Source organism: Myodes glareolus, chromosome 9, assembly GCF_982192425.1.
Source record: "Myodes glareolus chromosome 9, mMyoGla1.1, whole genome shotgun sequence".
NCBI lineage: Eukaryota > Metazoa > Chordata > Mammalia > Rodentia > Cricetidae > Myodes > Myodes glareolus.
Genome location: NC_142034.1, coordinates 48,970,266 through 48,993,103, shown reverse-complemented (window position 1 = coordinate 48,993,103; position 22,838 = coordinate 48,970,266). Strand labels below are relative to the sequence as shown.

The 22,838-nt window shown below is 50.2% G+C and overlaps 1 protein-coding gene across 11 annotated transcripts in view; it reads right to left on the bottom strand.

Moving 5' to 3' along the window:
- The window catches only part of Rap1gap2 (RAP1 GTPase activating protein 2), a 212,232-nt gene that overhangs the window by 7,591 nt on the left and 181,803 nt on the right, over positions 1-22,838 (bottom strand). For 10 of the 11 annotated variants that reach the window (XM_087910327.1, XM_087910326.1, XM_087910333.1 and 7 more), the window contains 9 exons: positions 21,082-21,237; positions 15,763-15,834; positions 15,190-15,276; positions 13,580-13,714; positions 5,813-5,950; positions 4,173-4,291; positions 1,690-1,803; positions 1,355-1,472; positions 884-1,010 (listed from right to left, as the gene is read on the bottom strand). In XM_087910327.1, the coding sequence (XP_087766453.1) occupies positions 884-1,010; positions 1,355-1,472; positions 1,690-1,803; positions 4,173-4,291; positions 5,813-5,950; positions 13,580-13,714; positions 15,190-15,276; positions 15,763-15,834; positions 21,082-21,237 (1,066 nt within the window). The remainder of the gene's footprint in view (positions 1-883; positions 1,011-1,354; positions 1,473-1,689; positions 1,804-4,172; positions 4,292-5,812; positions 5,951-13,579; positions 13,715-15,189; positions 15,277-15,762; positions 15,835-21,081; positions 21,238-22,838) is intronic. The other variant, XR_015738815.1, reaches the window with a different exon arrangement.

Sequence of the window (22,838 nt, the reverse complement as noted above, 5' to 3'; positions counted from 1 at the left end):
GCTGACCCCTCCCCACAGTGCCCACCTGGGTAAAAACCATCTCTCACATTGGGTACTTGGTGAACCCTGAGAGATGACCCCTTTCCTTTTCCTCCAACCTGGTTCTTCCTACTCTGCTCAACTGTAGGGATCTTAGAAACCGGAAAGACGCAGGCCACCTCTCTCCCTAAGTCCTCACTACCAATAACTAGATTCTACATCCCAACATGCTCTGCCATGAACCTGACTCCCCTAGGTGCTCACTGTGCCTCTGCTGGTGCCTCTTCCCCAGCCCCCACTAGTCCTGTCTATACTCAGCATGCAGCTGCCAAATGGTCTTTCTCAGTGCCAGGTGGCACTTCCAGAACCTTCTGTGGCTTTTACAATAACACCCAAATCTTCACCAGGCCTCCTGGCAGCCCACTCATGGTCCCTATAGCCCCTGTCCTCTCTCTCATGTCCTCATGACCCCCTACTGCACTGAACCTCATACAATCCTGGACACAATCTTGCCTTCCTCCACTCCTCCTCCACTGCTTCCTCTGACTGTCAAGTGCGCATCGCTGCTGTGGCATTGGCCCTCGGTGGTGACAGGGTAGGGCCAGAGGTGAGCCGATTATGTTCTGCTTTCTAATCACTCAATCCTAACTGCTCCACCATGGAATCATCATGAAATCATTCAATTCTCTAAGCCTCAGTTTCCCCATATATAAGAAGAGAAGAATATGAGTTTTTTACAGTTGGACAGATGGAGTAAGCTGGCAGAGGTGAAGGCAGGCCCTAACGTCTAGGAAAAGGAGAAGTTGGCCAGTTCGGCATGCCTGGGGCGCATGTCCTTTGAATAGCAGTCAGGGCACAGCTCTGCCTTCCAACTACATCATACACATCTTCGCATGCCACTGACCTGTGGGACTCCGGCTCATGATGATGGGGGTGGCAGCAGCCCCCAGACTGGGGCTCTCGCTGCTCGGGGACGGGCTGTAGACAAACACCTCCTGCTTGAAGGGTGAGGTTGTGGATGGCTGGCTACTCTGGGGAGAGAAACTGGGTGAGCAAGGCCAGTGTACCCCCAGCAGTCCCACAGCTGTCCTGAGAAGGACCACGCAAGCCACTGCCTCCAACCCACATGGACACTTCTGCCTCAGCCATGATTGCGGCCTTTGCCTGACCCCTTCCCCTTCCAGCTGGTACCCTTGGCCCAGACAACCTCCACCACCGCTCTTAAGCACTTTGTTGAGACAGAGTCCCCCCTCATTCACTGCTCTCATTTGGTAGTAACAGCTGCCTCGGCCACACCTTCTCCGTGTATTTTAGAGCACAGTATAACCAGCCGGGCCCCAGAATGTGGCTCCTTGGTTGAATAAGGCATACTTACCCCACTGTCACACTCCTCCATGGCCTCACCCTCCCCTGCTGTGCTGCTGAAGCTGCTGGTGCTGGAGGAGGAACGGGAGATGTTGGCGCGGCCATTCTCCTTCAACTTTATGAAGGGCCTGTGGGGATGAGAAGCAACGCAAATGGGGAGTGAGGCAAATCCACCAGAGGACTGGGCTTGCCTACAGCAGCTCCCCCAGCCTCTGCCTGTGGTCTTTGTGTTTCAGAGACTTCCGAAGGCAAGATCTGTCACCCTCAGCTTGCCTGGAGGCAGGGCACATAAGCCAGGACTCCCAGTGGCAACAGCCAGCATTTCCCAAACCCCAAGTCTCTTACTTCTCTTTGTTGGGACAGATTTCTGGAGAGCTGGGATTTGACGAGGTCTCAGACTTTATCTCCTGAGAAGAGTGTCCACCATCCGGGGTTTTGGGAGTGCTAGAGGCACTGTCACTAGGGGGAAGAGAATGAAGAGATGTGAGGCCGAGGAGCCAGGCCCCCGCCCTTGTCCACCCCGACCCTAGACAGAGTTCAGGCTGTGAGAGCCAATACACAGAGTGCAGCCACCTCTTCCCTCCCCACCTGAGCCTCTGGGATGGCAGCAGACAGCAGAGGCTTCTGCTCCCTACAATAAAGGTCAATCTGAAATCATGGTGGCAGCCCAAGGCCACCAAACAGGGGCCCTGACTTGATGGCCTCCAGCCAAAGTCTACCCCTCCCCCATGCCCATCCCACCTGGCAGAGCTACAGATAAAGAGAGGGTCACACAGGGAACTGAGTGGGACCCATTTGGGTACCAACCCAATACCCATGGATTCCTGAGAGATGCTAGGTCGGGGGCACCTGTTGTAATGACTCTTAGAGGCACCCTACATGTGACAAGGCACATGACATGACAAAGGCACCTGGACAGTGGGGAGTGAAGGGATATTCTACATCCAAGGATCCAAGAGCTCCCTCCTCCTACAGTTCAACAAAGACCACAATTTACCCGATAGCAAATACTGGGATAGGGTTGGCTCGGTCCTCAATTCACTTGTTTTTCATTAATATTTCTGAGCCCCAGGACCACTGGGTTCTGTTTGCTTTGTTTTTTAAGAGTTATTTATTTATTTTTGTTTATTAATGTGTGCTTGCCTGTATATATGTATATGCACCACATGCATGCCTGGTGTAGTCAAGGATCTGTAGGGAGCATTGGATACCCTAGGACTGAAGTTAGGAATGGTTGTGGGCCTCCGTGTGGATGCTGGGGAACAAACCTGGGTCTTAGGCGAGAGCAGCCAGTGCCTTCAACCTTCAGCACACTTTTTATAGCAGCAGAATTAATGAGCCCTAATACACATGCCATACAATTCATACAATTGTTAATATGGTCATTGAACTATGCAGCCATCACCATTATCTAATTTTAGAACATTTTAAGGCCTCTTAAAAGAAACCCTGGCTCATCAGCAATCACTGCCCACCCCTACTCTTAACCTATTTCTTTCTGTCTCTATGGACTTTGCCAAGTCTGGACGACATTCCATAGAAACGGGACTTGACAACATACATGATCTTCGCATCTGGATTCTACCAGCTTAGCATTTTCAAAGTTTGTCCTCGTTGTGGCTTGCATCAGTATCTCATCACTTGCTGTTTATTACAAAACAATAATACGTTTTGTGATTATACTGGTTTCATTTTACTTATCTAGCCGTCAGATGGCAGGCCCTTCAGTTGCTCCCACTTTGAGGTACCATGAATAATAGCAACCTATTAAAGGTGTGTGCTGGTATTGTTATGGACAACTGTTTTCAATTCTCATGGTCTCTCTCTATATACATACACCTAAGGGTGGGGCTTCTAGGTCCTATGGTAACTCTATGCTTAGCCCATTGGGGGCTGCCAGTCTGTCTTCCTAAGCAGATGCACCATCTCACATCCCCACCAGCAATGTGCAAATGTGCCGCTATCCCGACATCCTTGCTAGCACTTGTTCTTTACCGTTAAGATCACAGATGCCCTACAGGGGTTAACGGCCCATATAAACTCTGTGTGTGTGTGTGTGTGTGTGTGTGTGTGTGTGTGTGTGTGTGTGTGTCGAACGCATGTGTGCATGTATGTGCAGGTGCTTTCCACTGCCTGTGCCTGCGGAGGTAAGAAGTCAGCATGGGTGTGTTCCTCCACAGTTCCTACCTCATTTTCTGAGACTGAACCTGAAGCTCACCACCTGACCTGAGTGCCCAGGGGCCTCCTGTCACCACACCCAGCTTTTTATACAGATGCTGGAGATTCAAACCCAAGTCCCCATGCTTGCCCAGCAACACTACACACTGAGCCATTCTCCCATCCCTCAAAGAATTTTTGGTGACCTCCTAACTATCAAATCGCAGGGTTGGGTCACACAATGCACCTCCCTCCATGACAGACACAGCAGGAATCTCTCCCCTCCTATACACACACACACACACACACACACACACACACACACACACACACACCCTGTGCATCTGTACTCTCTCTTCCTTCCCAGCTATCTTTGCCAGCTCTTGGTCTTCCACTTGTCTGTGAACACTGGGGCTCTACACACCCTCTCCGAGCAGTCCTACAGATCCGTTCACTTTCTTTGCATCAGCAGCTCTCCCCATCACTGCCCAGCTCTCCCACCAGGGAATCTTCTAAGCACAAGTGACAGGATGCACAGGTAGTGAGGCCAGGGCTCAGGGGAAGCCTGACACTGGGAAAACCTGTCCCCATGCTTGGTCACCTGACAGCTACAAGGAGGAGAGAGCTGACAGGTCCCACAGCTGGGATGCAGTCTAGGCCCTGACAATTACCATCGTGTCCGACCGTCCCCCTGGCCTTCAGAGCCCGAGTGCAGGCGGGGGAAGAGTCCCGAACGCCGCTTGATGGGGCTGCGTGACTGGTTCTTCACGGTTGCTGCGGCCACAGGAGGCTGCCAATAAAACTGCCACAGTGAGTGCGCATGCCCACCCTTCCTTCCCACCCCTTCTCTGGTCTGGTGAGACCCCAGAAAACACCTAGGAGCTGAGACTCCAACACTTGAGCCACTCACAGCCTCTCTCTTGTTCTTAAGCCAAGTCTGTGGTGGCAGGTAATGACCCAACACAGCCAAGAGCTCTTGGAGGACCACAGGGTCACCATAGTAGGGCTAGATGCTGAGCTGGCTGGGGCAATTTAGGGAATCACAGATTAAAAAGTCTAGAGATCCCTTGAAGTGGTCAGCTGCGACCTTTCACCTTGCTACTGAGAAAGTCAAGAACCAGAAGAAAATAGAGGGATGTGTCAGGGTCAGCTAGCAGTAAGGACCCAGGGCTCCTGTCTCTCCATCACTGCTTGTGAATAACTGGCTCCAGGCAGGAGTTGCAATAACAAACCAAATAAAAGCACTGAGCTGCACTGAGCCGAGTTCACAAGCACTGATGGCAGTGCGAAGCTGGCCAAGGCCTCTGCTTGATGATTCCCCAGACTCATGATGGGAAGGGGAAGGGGACACAAAGGTAAAAGTTTGAGCAAGAAGGCATAAAAGCCAGGAGCCTGCTAGGCTTCTAACCCCAGCCCCAATGCCATTCATGTACTGTGTCACTTTGAGAGAATGGTCAAACTCTTAGGGCCTCAGTTTCCCCATCCACAAGAAACCACCCTGTTCTGCTCTTATCATAACCTTCTGAGAGGAACAAGACAGTAGATGTGAAAAATATTAGATAAATCAAGCCATTGCTCCAGACCATTTATAATAAAAGTCGGCATCTCGGTGAGTCTATTCTGCTGCTTAAAATTTTTTCCAAAGAAAATTCCAGTTCATCCAGGACAAAAGCCACTTGCCTTATTAATGGCTGGTTATGTGGTTCCCACACGGGCCCTTGGTGTGAGTCAAGAGTCCTAAGCTCACAGACCCGTGGGGCTGTCTCTCCCTGAGAACTTAACACACAGTATGAAGAGGCTAAACTTTGTATCAGGAAGTCCTGTACTCAAACCCCAGACCTTCATCTTGGCTGGGTGACTTTTGGTAAGTTACCTAGCTTCACTGAGCCCTCCTTTCTCTAAAGTGTGGAATGGAGAGTACGCCTGTGCCTATTCATACAACTGTGATAGGGATCAGACAGGGTCTTGTATATCAATCACCAGCTCAGAATCTGGTGCAGAGCAAGCTGGGGCGGCCACTGTTGTCATTAACAGGGTCCCTCATGAGCACCCAAGCTCAGTTCTTAAACAAACTCAGACAACAATTCATAGTACAAACCAACCCCAGGGGCAGCCTGGCATGGGAATGCCACAGGACCATTGTCATCTGGCAGAGGCTGGGTAGATGACCTGCCAGCTCCTAGCAGCTTCAGTGTTCCCCAGCCCATTGCTCAGCTTGCATTGTCCAGCCCAAACTTTGGGTAGAACAAACCCTTCCTCCCTAATCCTCTCCCACACACACACATGCTAGCCCAGGATCCAAAGTACTCACTGAGAAAGTGGTCTTGGTGACCTCCATGCTGTTGTGGACAATACCCCCGCTGAGGCTGCCAGGAATGTTCCCACCATGCAGCTTCCTCTGGCTGCCCACCATGGTCTCCATGGAATGGCTGCGCACACGGATGGCTCTCTGCAAGGGGTGGGAAGTGACAAAGGTCTGAGAGTCCTGGTCAGTACCTGATCCCTCAGGACTAATCTGTCCTGGCCTCACATGGACACATGCATGCACACACTAGCATGAATAGTGTACACACAAACAGTTACAAACCCACTCCTCAGTAATGGGGATTTGCAGAGTTCTCTAAATTCTGTACAGGCAGGGTCTGAGGGCTCGGTGGTACAAGGTGGGCCAACCTAGATCCTCCGTTCATGGGAAGATGAAGCATGGCCTGGAGCTCATCAAACCTCAGTGATACTGTTTAGCTAGCAATTCAACATCTCTTAGGGTTTTCTTGTCTGTAAAATGACTGTCACATGTTCCACACAGGCTAGGAACTGAACCCCAGTGCCAGACTGAGCACTGACTCCTTTTTATTTTGACTTTTGTGTTTTGGTGTGGCATTGAGAAATAGATGTAGGATCTCCCTCGTGCTGGGCAAGAGCCCCACTACTGAGCTACATCATCAACCGCACGGCAGTTCTGTGTTCACAAAGCCGAGCTTCTTCTCTCAAGTGTGTACTGGACTTGCCTGTCTCACTGTCACCACAGGTGTGCCTTGTGTAGCTACAATCGCCCCTGTTGTAGAACCCTGGAACAGGTCCCTGAGCATCTGTGTGTTGGAGCTGCAGCTTGCCCTCACTTGGGCTTGCAGAAGCTGAAGACACACTTTCCTGATCGACGCTACAGGCTTGCAAGGCTGTTCAAAGAGATATGGGCTCAGACTGGGCACAGGCAGGGGCTGCTGGGGTTGTGGAACCCTGCATTCACTTGTGGCCAGCAAAGAGCAAAGGGTGGGGTGAGATGGGGTGGGCTGGGTATTGGCAAGCTGTTAAGTGTCCGGCCAACGACAACCAAGACAGTCAGGTTTGTCAGGGTGCATGAGAAAATGAGAATAACTAAGCTCTAAGAACATTAACTGAGCCCCTGGAAGAGCTGGACCTGGGGTGGCAATCCCTCCCCAGAGTTCTCTAGAGGGCAATGCTGCTCTGCACATGACCAAATAAGGGTATATATGATGCTGGAACTCAGCTCCACCTATGGGAGGACTTCCAGCCAACAGAAGTATATCCTGGCTCCCCTAAAGATAATACTCTCTTTTGCTACAGAGGTGTTAAAAGCAGAGGTATATTGAAGAGGTTTTCTTCAGTGACCCCCAACCCTCCATCCTAGATAGATGATTATCTATCTAGTTTCTTTTTTTCTTAAATATTTATTTATTTATTATGTATACAATATTCTGTCTGTGTGTATGTCTGCAGGCCAGAGAAGGGCACCAGTCCTCATTGCAGATGGTTGTGAGCCACCATGTGGTTGCTGGGAATTGAACTCAGGACCTTTGGAAGAGCAGGTAATGCTCTTAACCTCTGAGCCATCTCTCCAGCCCCCCTCTATCTAGTTTCTTAACAAGATGGTCAGACAACACAACTTGCTGATCAAAAGCACAAAAGCCTTAGCTGGCGCTGCCAGGAGTAAAGCCTGGCTGGGTTCTCTGCTGCACCGTCTACTAGCTGGGTCCCTGCAAGTTGCTTAGCTTCTCTGAGACTTATGTGGAAATGGGATAGGATGTGTCTACAAAGGAGTAGCAACAAAACTATATAAAATCTCTTAAGAGAGAGCCCAGTGCATCACAAATGTAGTTTCTCGCATTGTTAATATTAGGGTTCCGATGAGATCAGCACCAGGTCAAGTGCTAGAACTGCAGGGTTGAGGCCAAAGGGGCACTGAGTCCAAAGAGTGCCCAAAGAACACACCTAAGAGCCAGCTATAATGCTAGATCCAGTGTCTGTGATGATGGTCTCTATGTGTCAATCAGCTGCTCTAGGCCCAAACAGCAAAGGCTCCTGGACATCTGCACTACTTACTAAGTGGCTCAAGTACAGGTACCAAACTCCAGTCGGCAGAACTCTCGCTGGCAGGACCAGCGTCCATTCAAATGCCTTCTCCTCCTCCTCCTTGGGATGCAAAGTACCCAGGCTCAGTCTAAAGCACTCACTTAACTCATCACTTGCTAGATTAACAGGAGGGATGTCTGCTGGTGACTTTGGGGGAAAAGCACCTGAAAGCACAGAAGTTATTTGGGAAGTCAAATCTGATGACTGAAGAGCCCAGGACTACACAGGGGATGAAGGGAAAGAGCGTGAGCACTTTGACCCACTAAGCCAGTCAGAATTACCTTGACTTCTCGCTACAGTAATTAGTGGATTTTTCTCACCATGGTGTGAGCCTGTCACCCTAAAGTCAGGAAGCAGATAAGGCCTAAGTTACAACCCACTCCCACCTTTTTGGATTTAGGCATGCGCACACCCCATGTGCCCAATATCAGATATCTCTAGAGGAAGAGGAAGAGCAAAGATCCCTTCTTCCATAGAAACATCCAGGAAGAGCTCCAAGTCAGCACAAATACTGCTCTTCAGGACCCTAGGGACACCTTTGAGACCTGGGAATGGCAAAGGGCCTCATTCTAAATGCCATTCCCTCCTGACAAGGGACAGAGACTCGGAAAGGCTGCTGCTAGATGTAACAGCCCTCAAAGACAAGCCACCAACAATGAGGTGTGAGATACCGCCTCAAATTGACATCGTTTAGCCTCTATTGTCTGAATCAAAGATGCCCCCATGAGGGATGTCACCTCTCCCCTCTGGACCACAGAAGAGTTGCCTAGCAACAGTGTTTCTGGGACATGGTTGCAAGAGCCAGCATGTTTGATTCATCCTACCACTCCAGCAACATACAATCATGTACTCTTTGGAATCTGACAATATCTGACATGTCTTGGATCGGAGAAAAAAGGGTCCTTAAGAGACATTAATGTTTCATAAATGCCAGCATCTTTATATGCCTGTTCCCTTTACTGCCACTACCAGTGTCACCAACATTTCACTCTTCATTTGTGTTCTGATCTAGTCCTCACTGTCTCTTTCTCAGAAGGGATCTAAGTGTGAATAATAAGCCCTGTGCAGTGTATCTGGTCTAAGGAACCTTCATACACAATCTTATTAAATCCTTAAAAGGCTGAGGTATAGGAAGAATAGAAAATCTCCCAAGTAATAAATAACTGTCACGCATTAATAAGAGATAGAGCTGGGATCCAAATCTAGTATCCCAGGTCCTAGGATGGAAAATTCAAAGCTAGATATGGTAGTGCATGCACGTAATTCATGCAACTTGGGAGACTTGAGAGGTTAAGGCCAGCCTAGGCTACATAGTAAGACCTATCCCCAAAAGAATCAGAGGAAAGAAAAGGAGAAGAGGAGGGGTGGTGAGAGGAAAGAAGGGAAAAGGGGGAAAAAGATAGGAAGAGGGAGAGAGGTGAGAGAAGGAGAGAGTGAGGAGATGGGGATCAAGACGAAGGTCAAGACGGAGCGACTCACTGATTAACTAAAGATGACTAGGAAGCAGGAGGTCTGGGGATTCTACTCTCATTAACAACAAAAAAAAAAAAAGCCAAAGGCTGATGTGAGGGAGGAAAGTGTCTTCAGATGCCCATGTGCCACATGAGTCAACAAAGAGAACCTGAGGAGCCAATGCACTGACAGGATTCCAGGGCTGGGCAGGTTGTCAGTCACCAGCTCTCCTGCTCTTGCAACAGGAAGGGTGGAGTCCTGGTCCTCCCGTGGTGCCTGCCAGGAGGAGCTGTCACCAGGATGAAATGAGACAATGCATATTCAACACCTGGGACGACACCTACCCACTCGGGCTAGCCCTCCTGCCCCGATCTTAGTGTGAAAGGCAAGTGACAGTCATCACTAAGACCCCAAACAAGGTTTGCTTTGAATCAAACTGTCCAGTGACATCTAAAGAATTTCACATCACAGCACAATGGGCAACTGAATGGAAGAGCTGGCCCACTCAACCTGGGCAGCAGAGTCAGAATATGGAGGGGGGACAAATGGGGGAGACAGAAAGGAGCAGAGGGGACTAGCTAGACTGGCTTGCACTTGGTTCACCCCTATCTGGCAAAGCTCACCTAACCCCAGGGACCATCTGCTCACAAGTGGCCTGACCCATGAAAAGTTCTCGTGTATAAAGAACTGTATCTCACCTAAATGTATAAACTTTGAAGCCTTGGACTGGCCTTTTCTATACTATCCTCCTGGCCCATCACTGACTCCACCAATGTCCCTCAGCCCCGTGGCCTCCCAGCCTTCAGCGCACTGCACTGCTGCCTCCCATCAAGCTCTCCTGTGAGACGTGAGGACGGATAAATACACTGCTTTCTGACTGCCCACGAGGGTCACCTCACCTCTGCCCCAGCTGGCATCTCAGAACAAGTCGCTTTGATTCACAGCCACCAGCACCATCGTCTCCTTACAAAAGGGTGTATGAGTTGTTCCAATTTAACAAAGTCAACACCAGGACAAAAGTCAAGAAGATGAGCCCCACCAAGTAGGGCATGCCCATCCAAACCCCAGGAAGGAACCGAGGCAGGGGCCTCTGAGACAAAGACACTCATCTCCTGCCTGCTGAGAAGGCTTTAGTCAGGGTCTTCTGTTCCTCCAGCAGGAACAGGATGGCAACTTACTCACAGTCTATGGCTCCAAACCATGAGCTGAGCAGAGCCAAGCCCAAGGCCTGAACATTCCCCGCCCCCACCCACCACCCATCCCTGCACGCGCACGTGTGTGTGTGTGTGTGTGTGTGTGTGTGTGTGTGTGTGTGTGTCTCACTGTACCCCAAAGGCTTACAACCATTCTGGTACCACAACTTCCCCTCCCAGGAGAAAAAAGGGTGACAGAGATGTCAAAGGTTGGGGCCTGTGTCTGCCCCCCAGTCCTCCCTCCACAATGACTGATATGACTTGGGCTGCCCCTGCCTGTGGCTATAGGACTCCCCAAGACTTTGTCAGAGATGCCTGTGACCACTCCTGCCACCAAGGATCAGGTGAGATCAAAGAACCACCTATACCAGTTCCCAGCTCCTCAAATGCTAAGAGAAATTAGCCTGTTGCCTCCTGTTCCTTGCGGTCCTAACTCCATCCCATCATCTTCTACTCCTGTCTCCGCATTATGAGGTCAGTGGAGAGTTGAGCCAGCCAAGGTTTCTCAAACCATGGTTCGTATGTGCAACATGCTTATCACACAGACGAAACAATTGTTACTTACTCTTTTGACTTCGTTACAGACCCGCAGTCTAGGGACAAGTACCTTCCAAAAGGGAGTGAGACACAGCTCCTTTATCACACACGGTCCGAAGGCTCCCTCTGTGTGCCTGACCCTGGTGGCCCCTTTCACCTCCACCATCTACAACCTCAAAGGCAGGGGTGAGCTCTGAATGGAAAAAAGCAGGTCCGCCCTCAACCACAGAATTAAAAAGAACACTGGCTCGCTGGACAGTCATAATAGAGTCTTGCAGCATGCTCCCTCTTGAAAGCCTCTCTAGGAATACCTCAGGCGCCCTGTGGAGACACTGCTACTACTCCTAACAGATGCAAGAGACTGCGCGAAATGGCCTTGGGCCACTGTCCTTTAGATCTGTCACCTGCATTTAGCTGCTGGGCCACCTCATTCACTGAACCCCATGGGCAGAATGTCCACAGCCTACATACAGTGTTACATAAATATTTGAAACCTGAAAAAAAAAAGAAAAAGAACAACACTGCTCTAAAGCATAAAGGGAAACCTGCAAAACTCAAAGCAACAAATGCTTCATAAAATGTCTGCAAAACACAGCATGGTGCTAGCTCGTCAAGCGTAGCTCAACTCCAATTGCTCTACCTAAATTAATTTGCTGTGGAGGTGGAACACTTTGATGGGTGTGATATGGGGATGGAGCCCCCAGAGCCTCAGAAGTCCTCTAGGTGGCTGCTCCTCTGCCTCCCCAGGCCTATGCCTCACGTTCACCCTCCTCTTAGTGAGGCTCTCTATCCACCATGGCTCCCTCAGCTTTCTTTGTTCCTTCCTTTTCTCCTCTACCCAAAGTCAAACCGTCTCACTATGTAGCCCAACCCATCCTCGAACTTGGCATGCTACTGCCTTGGCTTCCCAAATGCTGACAACACGGGCATGCACTTCCAATACCCAGCTCCTCTGGCATCTAGAGTCCCCCGATTTCTCTTCTTTCCTGGACACTTCTATCAAGACTAAACCAGGAGCCCCAGGAATCTCCTACCAGCCTGGACAAGCAGCTGGGCTTCTCCCACCCCTGGGAGGAATCTCAGCAGCTGGCTCTAGCTAGGGCCAGCAGGGCTATGCCCTGTTCTCACTGTCCAGCTGGGCAGTGCACAGCTGACCCAGACCTGCCCAGGCCTGGCCGGCATGGGTGGAATCTTCATGGTCAGAGACCGGGAGGGAGTATCATGTAGCTGGTAAGAATTTGGGAGACCTGAATTCAACTCTGTCTCCAGGGTGACCTGCGACAGATTATTTGGTCTCTGTGTCTTTGTTTCCGTGCATGTAAGACAATATTCACAATCACTAAAATTGAATGTGAATTAGTATGCCAAAATTATTACATCCATAAGACCAGCCTTCCCCACAGAGCACTAATGACACCTGGGAGGTTTAAGATTATATGCAACCTGTACAGCACAGTTAATGTGTGCCCTGTTACAACAGCTAAGGGTGTTTACTGTGTCACGCGCAATCTGCAATTTCTAGGCGTTATTCCAATGAACTCTCATGACACAGTGACAGAGGTCCAGACTATTATCTCTGGGTCCTTAACAAGAAAACTGTAGCTTAGGGGCTTCAAATATTTTGCCTAGTACCCTATAGCTGGGATTTTAAAATACATGTAACCCCAATCCGAATACCAGCCTCTCAAAATGTCATGTTTATACATCTCTCTGATGGGAGACAGACCTGGCAGAACCTTGAGAAAGTCTAGGTGGGAACAAAGTCCCGTCTCTGAGGTACAGCTGAGACCCTATGGCCTCTCGTAGCTTGTCCTCCAGCCCCACCACCCCACCCCATGTTAAAGGAAATACTGAGAAATACTATCTAGCCAAATGCAAACCATTATAGTCAGGTTTAAATCAGATGCCAATCTAAACGCTGTGTGGACCAGCAAACACTCAGCCAGGACATGGCAATGAAACCGTCTCTGCTCCTCACTGGTTCTGTGGCCACCCAGGTTCCGCCTGAGTACAGGGGACAGGGGACAGGAAACTCCTTCTGGATAAAACTTTTCCCTTTTCAATGCTAGAGAGACTTGCCTGCAGCTCCACCCACCCACCCCAGCCAGGTCCCAGGACTTGGCCAGCAAGGAAGAATTATGCAGCATCCCACCCAGCTTCTGAAGACCCCTAGAGCTTGTGGCCTCACTCCCACTGTTCTTCTCTGGGCTCCCAGACCACAGAGGGAGCAGGTGGAAACAGCGAGGTTCTTAGTTCATGTGGCCTCCTCTCCTCCACTCACTCACCTACCTGCCCAGGGGATTCTTGGGCTGACGATGGTCCAGGCCAAGGGAGAGCATGGAGGTCACTGTAGTCCTCGCCGGTTGCTCCAACCTCATACACAATGCCCCAGTCCTTTGCAAAGACCCACCCTAGCCTGTCACCTCTAACTGGCCCTTGGGCTCTGAGGCCATATTCCCAATAACTTAGCTGTTTGCTTTCTTTGCCCTCTGCCACAACCACCGCAAGTCAGCCTGCACCCATACCTTAAAAGACTCCAAGAATCCTCCATGGCCTCCATTCTCAAACTTGTCCTCCTCAGGGCCCAAGCCTAGCATGACCTGAGTGTGTGTGTGAAGTTCATCATGAAGGTTGTCCAGGAGAGCAGCCCGGGTCCGGTCCTAGAAAGGAAGGGTATAAGCAGAGTACAGATGCCACCTGTGCACTTCCCTCTGGGCTCCAGATACCTGGTCTGAGGGCTGCCATTCTGTCACCAGCTCCTGACCATAGTGCGGTCTTAGAGGAGACTGAATTTCATGTTCACTAATGCCACAGTTAGCACAAATTTTCCAGGTTGGTCCCTGCTCTATCTCTCTCCCTGGCCACACCACCTCTTCCAAGGCTTGCCCTAGGGATACTCAGGCCAGATTTCAGACCAAGGTCTATATCCACAGCCCTCAGCCCATGGCTCTCAAACAGTCAGAGATCAGCCATGGACATGCATGCAGCCTCCAGGGGGCTCCATTCACACAAACTGGACTTTCAGCAGGCCACAGTCCCGAGGAAGCTCCTCTCCAAACTGTTGCCATGTCACCACAGAGCCTACACTGAAAGCCTGAGTCACCCTAGAGTCCCAGTTTTCCCACCCTTATTTCTAGGAGTGTCTTCCCGACCCTGACTTTAGAGGAATGTCCAACCTTTTGACATTGTGGCTCAATGTTGTCATCTATAAGAACAGTCGGGTCACCAGGGGGACAATTCATAATGCTTTATTCTTACTAGTCTTATGATTTTTGTCTTGGAACACATTCATGGTTACCCTGGGGCACTTGTGGCTTGCAGGCCTCTGGCTGGACACACCTACCCACAGTTTAAACCAGTACCTCCTGTGAAATGTTCGCCTCTGTTGAGTCTCTGAGACTCTTTAATCATTTCCAACTGGCCAGTTTCCTGTCCTAGCTCCTGTTCAACCCCTTCTCCTCCTCTAACACATGCTAGCTAATGATGTCTCTAACATGCGAATCAAACACTGCTTAAAAACTTCATAGCATCCATCACCTGTAAGCCCCAGCTTTTCTCCATCTGATGCAACCACCATCTGCAGCTGAGCCCCATCTTCCAGCCACAGGAGCTGCCATCAAGCCACACCTCCCACCCCGAAGCATCCGATTCTGTTTGGCCCTTGACTATTCCCTGTGTCTGGAATGACTTTCCAGACTCTCTTGCAGCTCAAAAGCAACCTCCTCCAAGAAGCCCTCCCTGAACACACCCTCTGTCTTCCCTAGCAGAAGCAATCACTACCCACTGGCTCTATCATAGCCCAGAGTATAACACAGCACACGGAATTATAAACCACAATTTCTCTTCAGTGAAGGCCTGTGCACTCACAGCAGCAGAAGGAATGTGTCACTTATCTCTGATAACAGAACAAGACCTGGGCATAATACATGTTCAGTAAAGAACCAGTGATTGGCTGGTGAGATCTAGAGTCTATGTGAGTTCCTAAGAAGAAAACAAAGAAAGAGTTCCCAAAGCAACACAGAGCTGAGGGCTTTGGAGGGAGCAAAAAGCTTCCCAATTGAACGAGCACCATGGTGAGAACCCTGAAAGAGGCTAAGAGCAAGTCCAGAGGAGACTTTCAGTTCAGCGCTCTCACCTCCAGCTTGGCGAACTTGTCCGACTTGCAGCAAGCATTCTCTGCATTTGTGAGCTTGGTGAGCAGAAACTCCCGGAATTCTGCACCCTGAAACAGATAAGAGGGCTCAGAATTCTCCCAGCCTCGGCTGTAGACAAAATGCTTCCAACCACTGTAACAGAAAGAACGGGGGGGGGGGGGGGGGGGGGGCGGGGGATGGGGATGGGGACAGCCGCGGCAAGAGCCCTTCTCATATCTGGTCGTATCCAGCCAAGGCCAGTTCCACCTGCTAATATACCGTCATGGAAGCCAGCTTCCCCAGTACTGGGAAACCCACCCTCCACATGGCACCTGGCCTGGAGCACAGTATGGAAGTCCTTCATCTAATAGGAAGGCAATCCCATCATCAATCTCCCAACAAGGATCAGACTGGCCCCAAAAGGTAAGGTAGGGAGATATCCAGGAAGGAGAGAACCCTAAAGCCAGGACCTCCCTGGCAAGGCTCCCAGTTGGAAGTTCCCTTTCAACCACTGATGCTCAGATGGGCAGACCTGGGGTACTGAGTATGCCAAGAATGGTAGAAGACGTTTTTACCTTTTGGAAAACAGGTGGGCTTGGCAGAGGGGGGCCAAAGGCAGGCACATCTTCCCTTGCAGTGACTGATACCTGTATGGAAAGGTCTGGCATGAGCTGAGACAGAAGAGGAGTCCCACTTCTTACAGACCAACTCACCCCTCCCTCCTTCCCAGGACACGGATAGAATGTCTGCGCGACCATCACCCACAAGCCCCAAATGATGCTCCTATAATGGACTGGATGGGATGGAAGCCTGCATCCTTCCCTCTGCCTGCTAGAGGCCAAAAGCAAGTTTAGTAGAATGATGCCTTGGGCTGTAGAATGGCTGGGACCATGATCACAAGACAGTCAGGTGACCAGAAGGTTTATTTCATTACCCCATTGTAAGTGTTCATCCTGGAGAAGGCAGCTGAGAATTACTGCCCATTTTGTTGATGGGAAAAGAGATGGAACCAACAAGCCAAAACCAGAGAAAGGAGTATAGAGAATCTAGACCACACCAACACAGCTCTGAGGTTTTCCCCCACTATAGTGACCCCCAAACTTGGTCATATATCAAACTCACTTTGGGTGTTTAAAAAGTAAATACTGGGCCAGGGAGATGGTGCCACAAGTTAAAAAAAAATACCTGCCACACAAGCCTTAGGTCTCCAGAAGAGAACTGACTCCCAAAAGTTGTTTCTGTGGTTGTCCCAACACATCACACACACACACACACACACACACACACACACACACACACACACACACACACACCAGCAACAACTATTACTATAACAACAATAAATAATTCAATTTTGAGGAAAATACAAATACTGGTTGCAAGGACAAGAGCTTGGGGCTCTTGGGAGCTTTGACAGAGGCAGTGGTCCCAGGTCTGGAGCCTGGCCCTACACAGAGTCAGTCAGTCTGGCTGAAGCTTGAGTACAGATACCAAAGGCATTGACTGGGAATGAGGATGGGGGCAGCCAGGCTCCAGTCACATGCTGTGAGACCAGGCTGTAAGAACATCCGGGGACTTCGCATAAGGGTGGTCCTCGAAGCAGGCAGCTTCCACTCCTCACCTCCTCTCTGCATGCAACTATCCTGGTCTTACCTGCTGTCAGCCCCTGTAGCCACAGGACTCTGGGGAGACTGCCCTATCCCTTCCCTAGCAGTGGCTGACGTGAAGGCCCTGGCATGCTGCCAACTGCTCTGGCCTGTGAAGTAAAGTAGGGCAGATGCAATAGTCTGCCAGACTGGGTGAGCAGGCAGTCTGGGGCGCAGCCAAAATAAGGCCCTGCCAGGTCCGGGGGGGGGGGGGGGTAAGAAGCAGAGCCTCAGTCAATGGAGCATTCTTCCTATAAGTTCAAGGCTGTCGGCATGGCCCAGACTGAGATACTCAGAGTCAAGAAATCGTTTGTGTTCACTGACATGATTTTGGCTGAGCCCCTGGTGCCAGACACAGCCCCCCCCCCCTCCACCTACCATGCACCGGTGGCCCAAGTCTAGAATTCCATCTTGGAGCAAGAATTTGGCTGCCTACTGTGGATATCTGGGACACTTGGGACAAAGCACAGACGCTGGCCCAGCTGTTTCCCTGGGCCCTTCATCCTCAGGCCTGCATTAAAGTAGTCTATGCTGACAGAGTAAGTGGCTCAGATGTGCCCTTAAGTCCACAGGTCAGCAGGGGCAGGATCCAAGGCCTTTCCTGTAATGTCCACCCATGGCCCATCCTCATCCTAGCTCCTCCTCTGACCTCAGTCTTACCAGGCAGCTAGGCCTTTGTCACCCCTCCTCTCAGCTTGCTTCAGAAAGCAGAAGCACTGAATTCACCTTCCTGTATCTAAAGCTGGAAGAAAGCAGGGGCAGTTAACTGGGGGAAGCATCTTTGAAGCTAGAAGGAGCTCAGTATGGGGACAACCAGGTGCCTACAGGAACTGAGAGAGTAAGGCCTGGAGACCCAACAAAGTCCCACCCCTCGTGTCTGGGTATGGCCTGTCAACCAGAAGACTGGCAGAGTTGTTCAGAGAAGTCATGGGAAGAAGCTGCCTGCTTCACAGAAGAGTCTTGGAACCTCGGCAGAACTTCTGGAGTGGGGTGGAGTAGCCTCTGGGGGTAGGATGGAGGGTCTCATTGATTGCCAAGCTGGAATCTCTTTCCAATCTAGAGTGTTGGGAACTGAACTCCTACCTGGAAAGTAATTCAGAGTCACATTTCACGCACACTCATGGAGCCAGTTCCTCACCTGCCCCAAAGGCTCCTGGGAAGACTTCCAATTCCAGGCTCCCTGACTCTGTGGCCTCAGCTTTAAGTGCCCTCAGCAGCAATCAGCCTCAATTTTGCCCCTACGAGCAGGCTGATGGGACTTGTTAGACTTCAAGACTATTCAAGGGCTAGTGAGATGGCTCTGCGGGTAAAGGTACTTGCCGCTAAACCCAACAACCTGGGTTCGAGCCCCAGGAGTCACATTGTGGATGGAGAGAACTGACTCCTGTAAGTCGGCCTCTGGTTTCCATATGCACACACGCACGCACATGCACACACACTCACACACATGCACGCTCACCCATTCACACACAACTGAATGTAGAAATAGACTGCCGTAATGCAGAGCCTGGCACAGAGTGGGAACCACCATCGCTCAGTTTTTTTTTGTCTTTACTTATCCAACCAGACTACATGTACAAAAGGGCACCTTAAATACAGAGCTCCCCAATCTACCTGGCAGCCCATACCCCACCCTGCCTCTATCTCTGCTTCCACAAGTGGCCAGGGCTAGAAGGCTCTCTGAGGTTATATAATCCAACTTCCCTGTTTTGCAATGATAGAAGTAGAGACCCAGGGATGACATTCACACAGGCACAGAGAGACAGAGCCAGAGGCAGAGATCCCAGGCTGCTGTGCCACTGTCTGGGGTTCCTCCCTCCTTTACTCTTCTTTCTTGTTTCTTGTCTTCCTCCTGTAGGGTTCAGCTAAAGCCCAGTGTCACCCAGTCCTCTGCGGGGAGGGGGAAGCTGGGTGGGCAGCGCTCTGGAGAGCACCTTGAAAGACACAGGCATGGGTCACGAATCCAAACCTTCCTCAGTAGAAGGAGGGTGGCTATTGTGCCGCCCTGACTGAACTGCACTCACTGGCTCCTCTGTCCCTTGCCTGGGGTCAGCAAAGCCAGTTCTTCCTTGTTCCTCAGTGTTCCCAGCACACAGAAGGCACAGAAGAAGAAATCCTGTGTCTACCAGGGACTGGAAACTGAATGCCCATTTCAGTCAAAGCAGGCTAGATTGCTCAGTGTCAGAGGGGCACACACAGCCACGCACATACAAACAGCCCACGGACCACAACAGGAGAGGGGTGCTTGTCATGGCCTTGATAGGGGAGGGGGTTGTGTTTCTGCAGGGGGAGCATGTATGTAAGTACATATGGGGATAGAGTGTGTGTGGAGGTCAAAGGACTTTTTGGGAGTAGGTATTCCTCACAGGTAGTGAGTGGGTCCTGGTGATCAAACCTGGGTCACCAGACTTGTGCAGTAAGCACCTGTATCCACTGAGCCATCTACATTTGCTTATTATTACTGTTGTTTTGTTTTGTTAACAGGTTCTCTGGAACCCTGGGTGTCCTGGAATTCACGCTGGACTCAAACTCTCAGAGATCCACCTGCCTCGGCCTCCCAAGAACGGGAATTAAAGATGTGTACCTACTCCCACCTTATCTTTTAAGACAGGGTCTCTCATTGAAACCTTATTTGGCTAAACTGGCTGACCTGAGAGATCTTCCTGTCTCTGCCACTCCAGTGCTGAAATTACAAATGCAACCAGCTTCCTATGTCCAGGATCTGAACTCAGGTCCTTGTGTTTTGACAGCAAGCACTTTACTGACAGTCATGTCCCCAGCCTGAGAACTCTTTCTTCTTTCTTTCTTTCCTTTTACTTTTTATACATCTCACACTTGGTTTTAAAAGTTGACAAGACTTCTACACGTATTACACGTGGGTCTAAACGGACAAAACAGAGGAATCAGCATTGTGAAAGGATTGAAGATGGCTAAGACACAGCAAGCCTCGGAAACCAGCAAGGGCCCGGGTTAGTATCTAGTATACATTCCCAGCCTCAATTCTCCCATTTGCAATGGCATGTGCATTTCTCCTCCTGCTGATACCTGGCATTCTGTGATGTAGGGAACACTCTGGTCTCTCTTCCCAGGAAAACAAAGAAAAGCAGAAACTCACCACTTGGTGACTGCCTAGCCCTCACCCCAAAATCTCTGACTCAGCCTATCTCCCATGGATCCCAGGCCCCTCAAACCAATGGAACACAGAGATGTGCTGCCCTGGAGGTTAGGAAAAAGGGAGGTGAAGAAGCGGCCAGTGAGGAGCAAGGGAACATGTCCTGTCTCTCCGATGCTGAGGGCTGGGAGCCAGAACAGTTTAATGCATTCCACACACCGCCTTCCATTACAGCAAGTGGCCCTTCCTTCTCTCTTTTCTTTAATTAACATGTATTGATTATATTTATTAATAGAGTTTAGTGTATTATTTCCTCACATGCATTCAGTATGCACTGGCTAAATCCAACTTTCTTTAATCCACCTGCTTCCCACACCCTCCTCATCCTCTTTTTATTTTTTTACAGGGTCTCTCTTTGTAGACCAGGCTATCTTGGAACTCTCATACCCCGGGACCCTGCCCCCACATCTGCTGGGATCTGGGGATTATAAGCATGTATCATCACCAGTGGCTAGTGTGACATTTCTAGCTTTCGTGGATCTTAGAAAGAAAAACTAAAAGTCCCCCAGTCAGGAGCATCCCCAAGGTCTTGCATTCTCATAGAAATCTTCCAGTTAAAGCCATTCATTCGTTCACCTTATCCAGATGCAGGGGCCAGGGTCTGCGAGTCCCCTCTAGCCTTTGTCTTCCCATTGTCCCTCTTCCTCTCCCCTTTCCTGGCCACCCTCTCCTCTTCCTCAGACTTCCTATAGCAAATGCTATCACCACATCCAAAGCTCAGCACTCGGGGCTTCTGGACCACCGAGTGAGAAGCTGAAGAGCTAGAGGAAGGATGGAGGAGATGGTCGTGGAAGGTGCTTTCCACCAAGGGCCAGGCTCCAGATCTCAGAAACCGGACTAACCATGGGGAGTGCAATACTTTTAAGACCTGATGTCTTTCCTGAAACTTGCTCTGTAGCCTAGGCTGGCCTCAAACTCAAAGGTCCACCTGCATCTGCCTCCTAAGTGCTGGGATTAAAGCATTTGTCACCACTGCCCAGCTAAGACCTAGTGTCTTTTGCTGTCACTGAGCCCGCCATGCCTAGGGATGTACCTGGGCTCATGATTGTCCCCCCACAATGAGGCTTTTTCCTTACCTTGTAGGATGGGGTCTCTGTGCCTGGGCTCTCAGCCTGAACAACAATGTAGGCATGTAAGAAGTTTGAAGCAATCATATCTGGGACAAACGGCGTGTTTTCTTCTTGGAAGATGATGGCCACAATGTCATTCCCAATGTGTCGCTTTCTCTGCAACTAAATGGAAAGTGCTTCGTTGTTACAAGAGAATCAGGAACCTCCCTAAACAGAAGAATTTAGCAGCAAATTCCTCTTTCTTCCACCTTTCACAAACCCTAGGCTCTGAGGTCCAGCTCTTTGGGGAGCTGTTTCTCTCAATCGGTGGGAATGACCAAGAGGGAAAGCGAGGACGATGATCATGTTGTTAGGTAACAGCAGGCCTGAGTGTAACTAAACTCAACAGCATACAGAGCCTGGACCGAGGACCATGGAGAGAATGTAAGAATGTCAGGCCAGTCATAATTGATCTAGAAGAAACACAAACACAGGAGAAGCCACTTGAACCCACTAACCAAGCTGCCAGCAAAAGGTAAATCAGCCGCTCTCTGGCAGAAAGTACCTGGCAGCTTTAGGAGCAGAGAGCAGGTGGCAGCAGAGGGCATCCTGAAAAACACGGGCAAGATTGGTGAGGAACTATAGGCAGAAGAGGCAGGGGACAGAGCATTCCACCAGAGGTGAGGACACTCTGAGAAATGCAGGTCAATGGGCTAGGGGAGAACGAGTGGACAGAGCCCAGCAGTGCCAGGCACTCTGCCATGTGATCTAGGTTACAAGCCCCTACTATGTGCCAGGGTCTGTGAATGGCTGTTTGCATGAATGATTGCAAATGTTAAGGATTTCCTATACATAGGCCCTGCCAAACAATGTCTTTGGTCCTTTACTAAATGCACGCTCAAAGTGGAACTTGTGCTCAGCTCTTTCAAACCGAGTTTCTCATTTACAGAGTGTCTGCTCCGCTCTGAACATTGTACTGGGCGTCTTTATGCAAAGTGTCTCACTTATTACACACACACACACACACACACACACACACACACACACACACACACACACACCGTTGGCGCCCATTTCTTAAAAGGAAAGAACTGTCTTTGATTTGGTTCCTGCCAAGAGCTAAGCTCTGCAGCACACCCAGGCTGAAATGACCCTGAGGTAATGAGCCTCAGACTAGGGCAGTAGGTGAGGGAGGCTGTAAGAAAACGGACCAAAGGTGAGGCACCCAGGGAAAACCCACTTTGGCTACACAAGGAATCCCACACCCATTTGTTTCTGGAACATTCAGTTATTATTTGGGAGCCAAATCATAACTTGCTTGCCAATTTCTTTTATTCCCAAGAAACCATGCACAGTGTTTATGACTTTGCATCCCCACTCCCTTCCCAGTTCCCTAGACAGAAACAAACAGGTCAGAGCTTGGGGGATGCCCTTCTGTGTTCTCTGAAACAGGAAGAAGGAAAGAAACAGGATAAGGGGATTAATGTCACAACAGCCAGAATCAGCTGCAAGAGTCAAACCCTTCAGAGGGATGAGCAGCTCAAAGCAGCTGCCCTGGAGAGAGCTGACAAATGCTGGAGTCACAGGTCTCACAGAGTCCCCAGGCTAGGGATACGCAAGGAAGGAGGCTGAGAGGATTCTCCTACAAACCTCACACTCACAGGGCAGCAAAGAGCAGAAAGGCTGAGTGGCCAGGACAGAGGTTCCCCAAGAAGCAGGCACACGCCAGGCGTGGCTCACAGGAGCCAGCTGTTCAGCAACCCACAGAACCCTCTAACACAGAC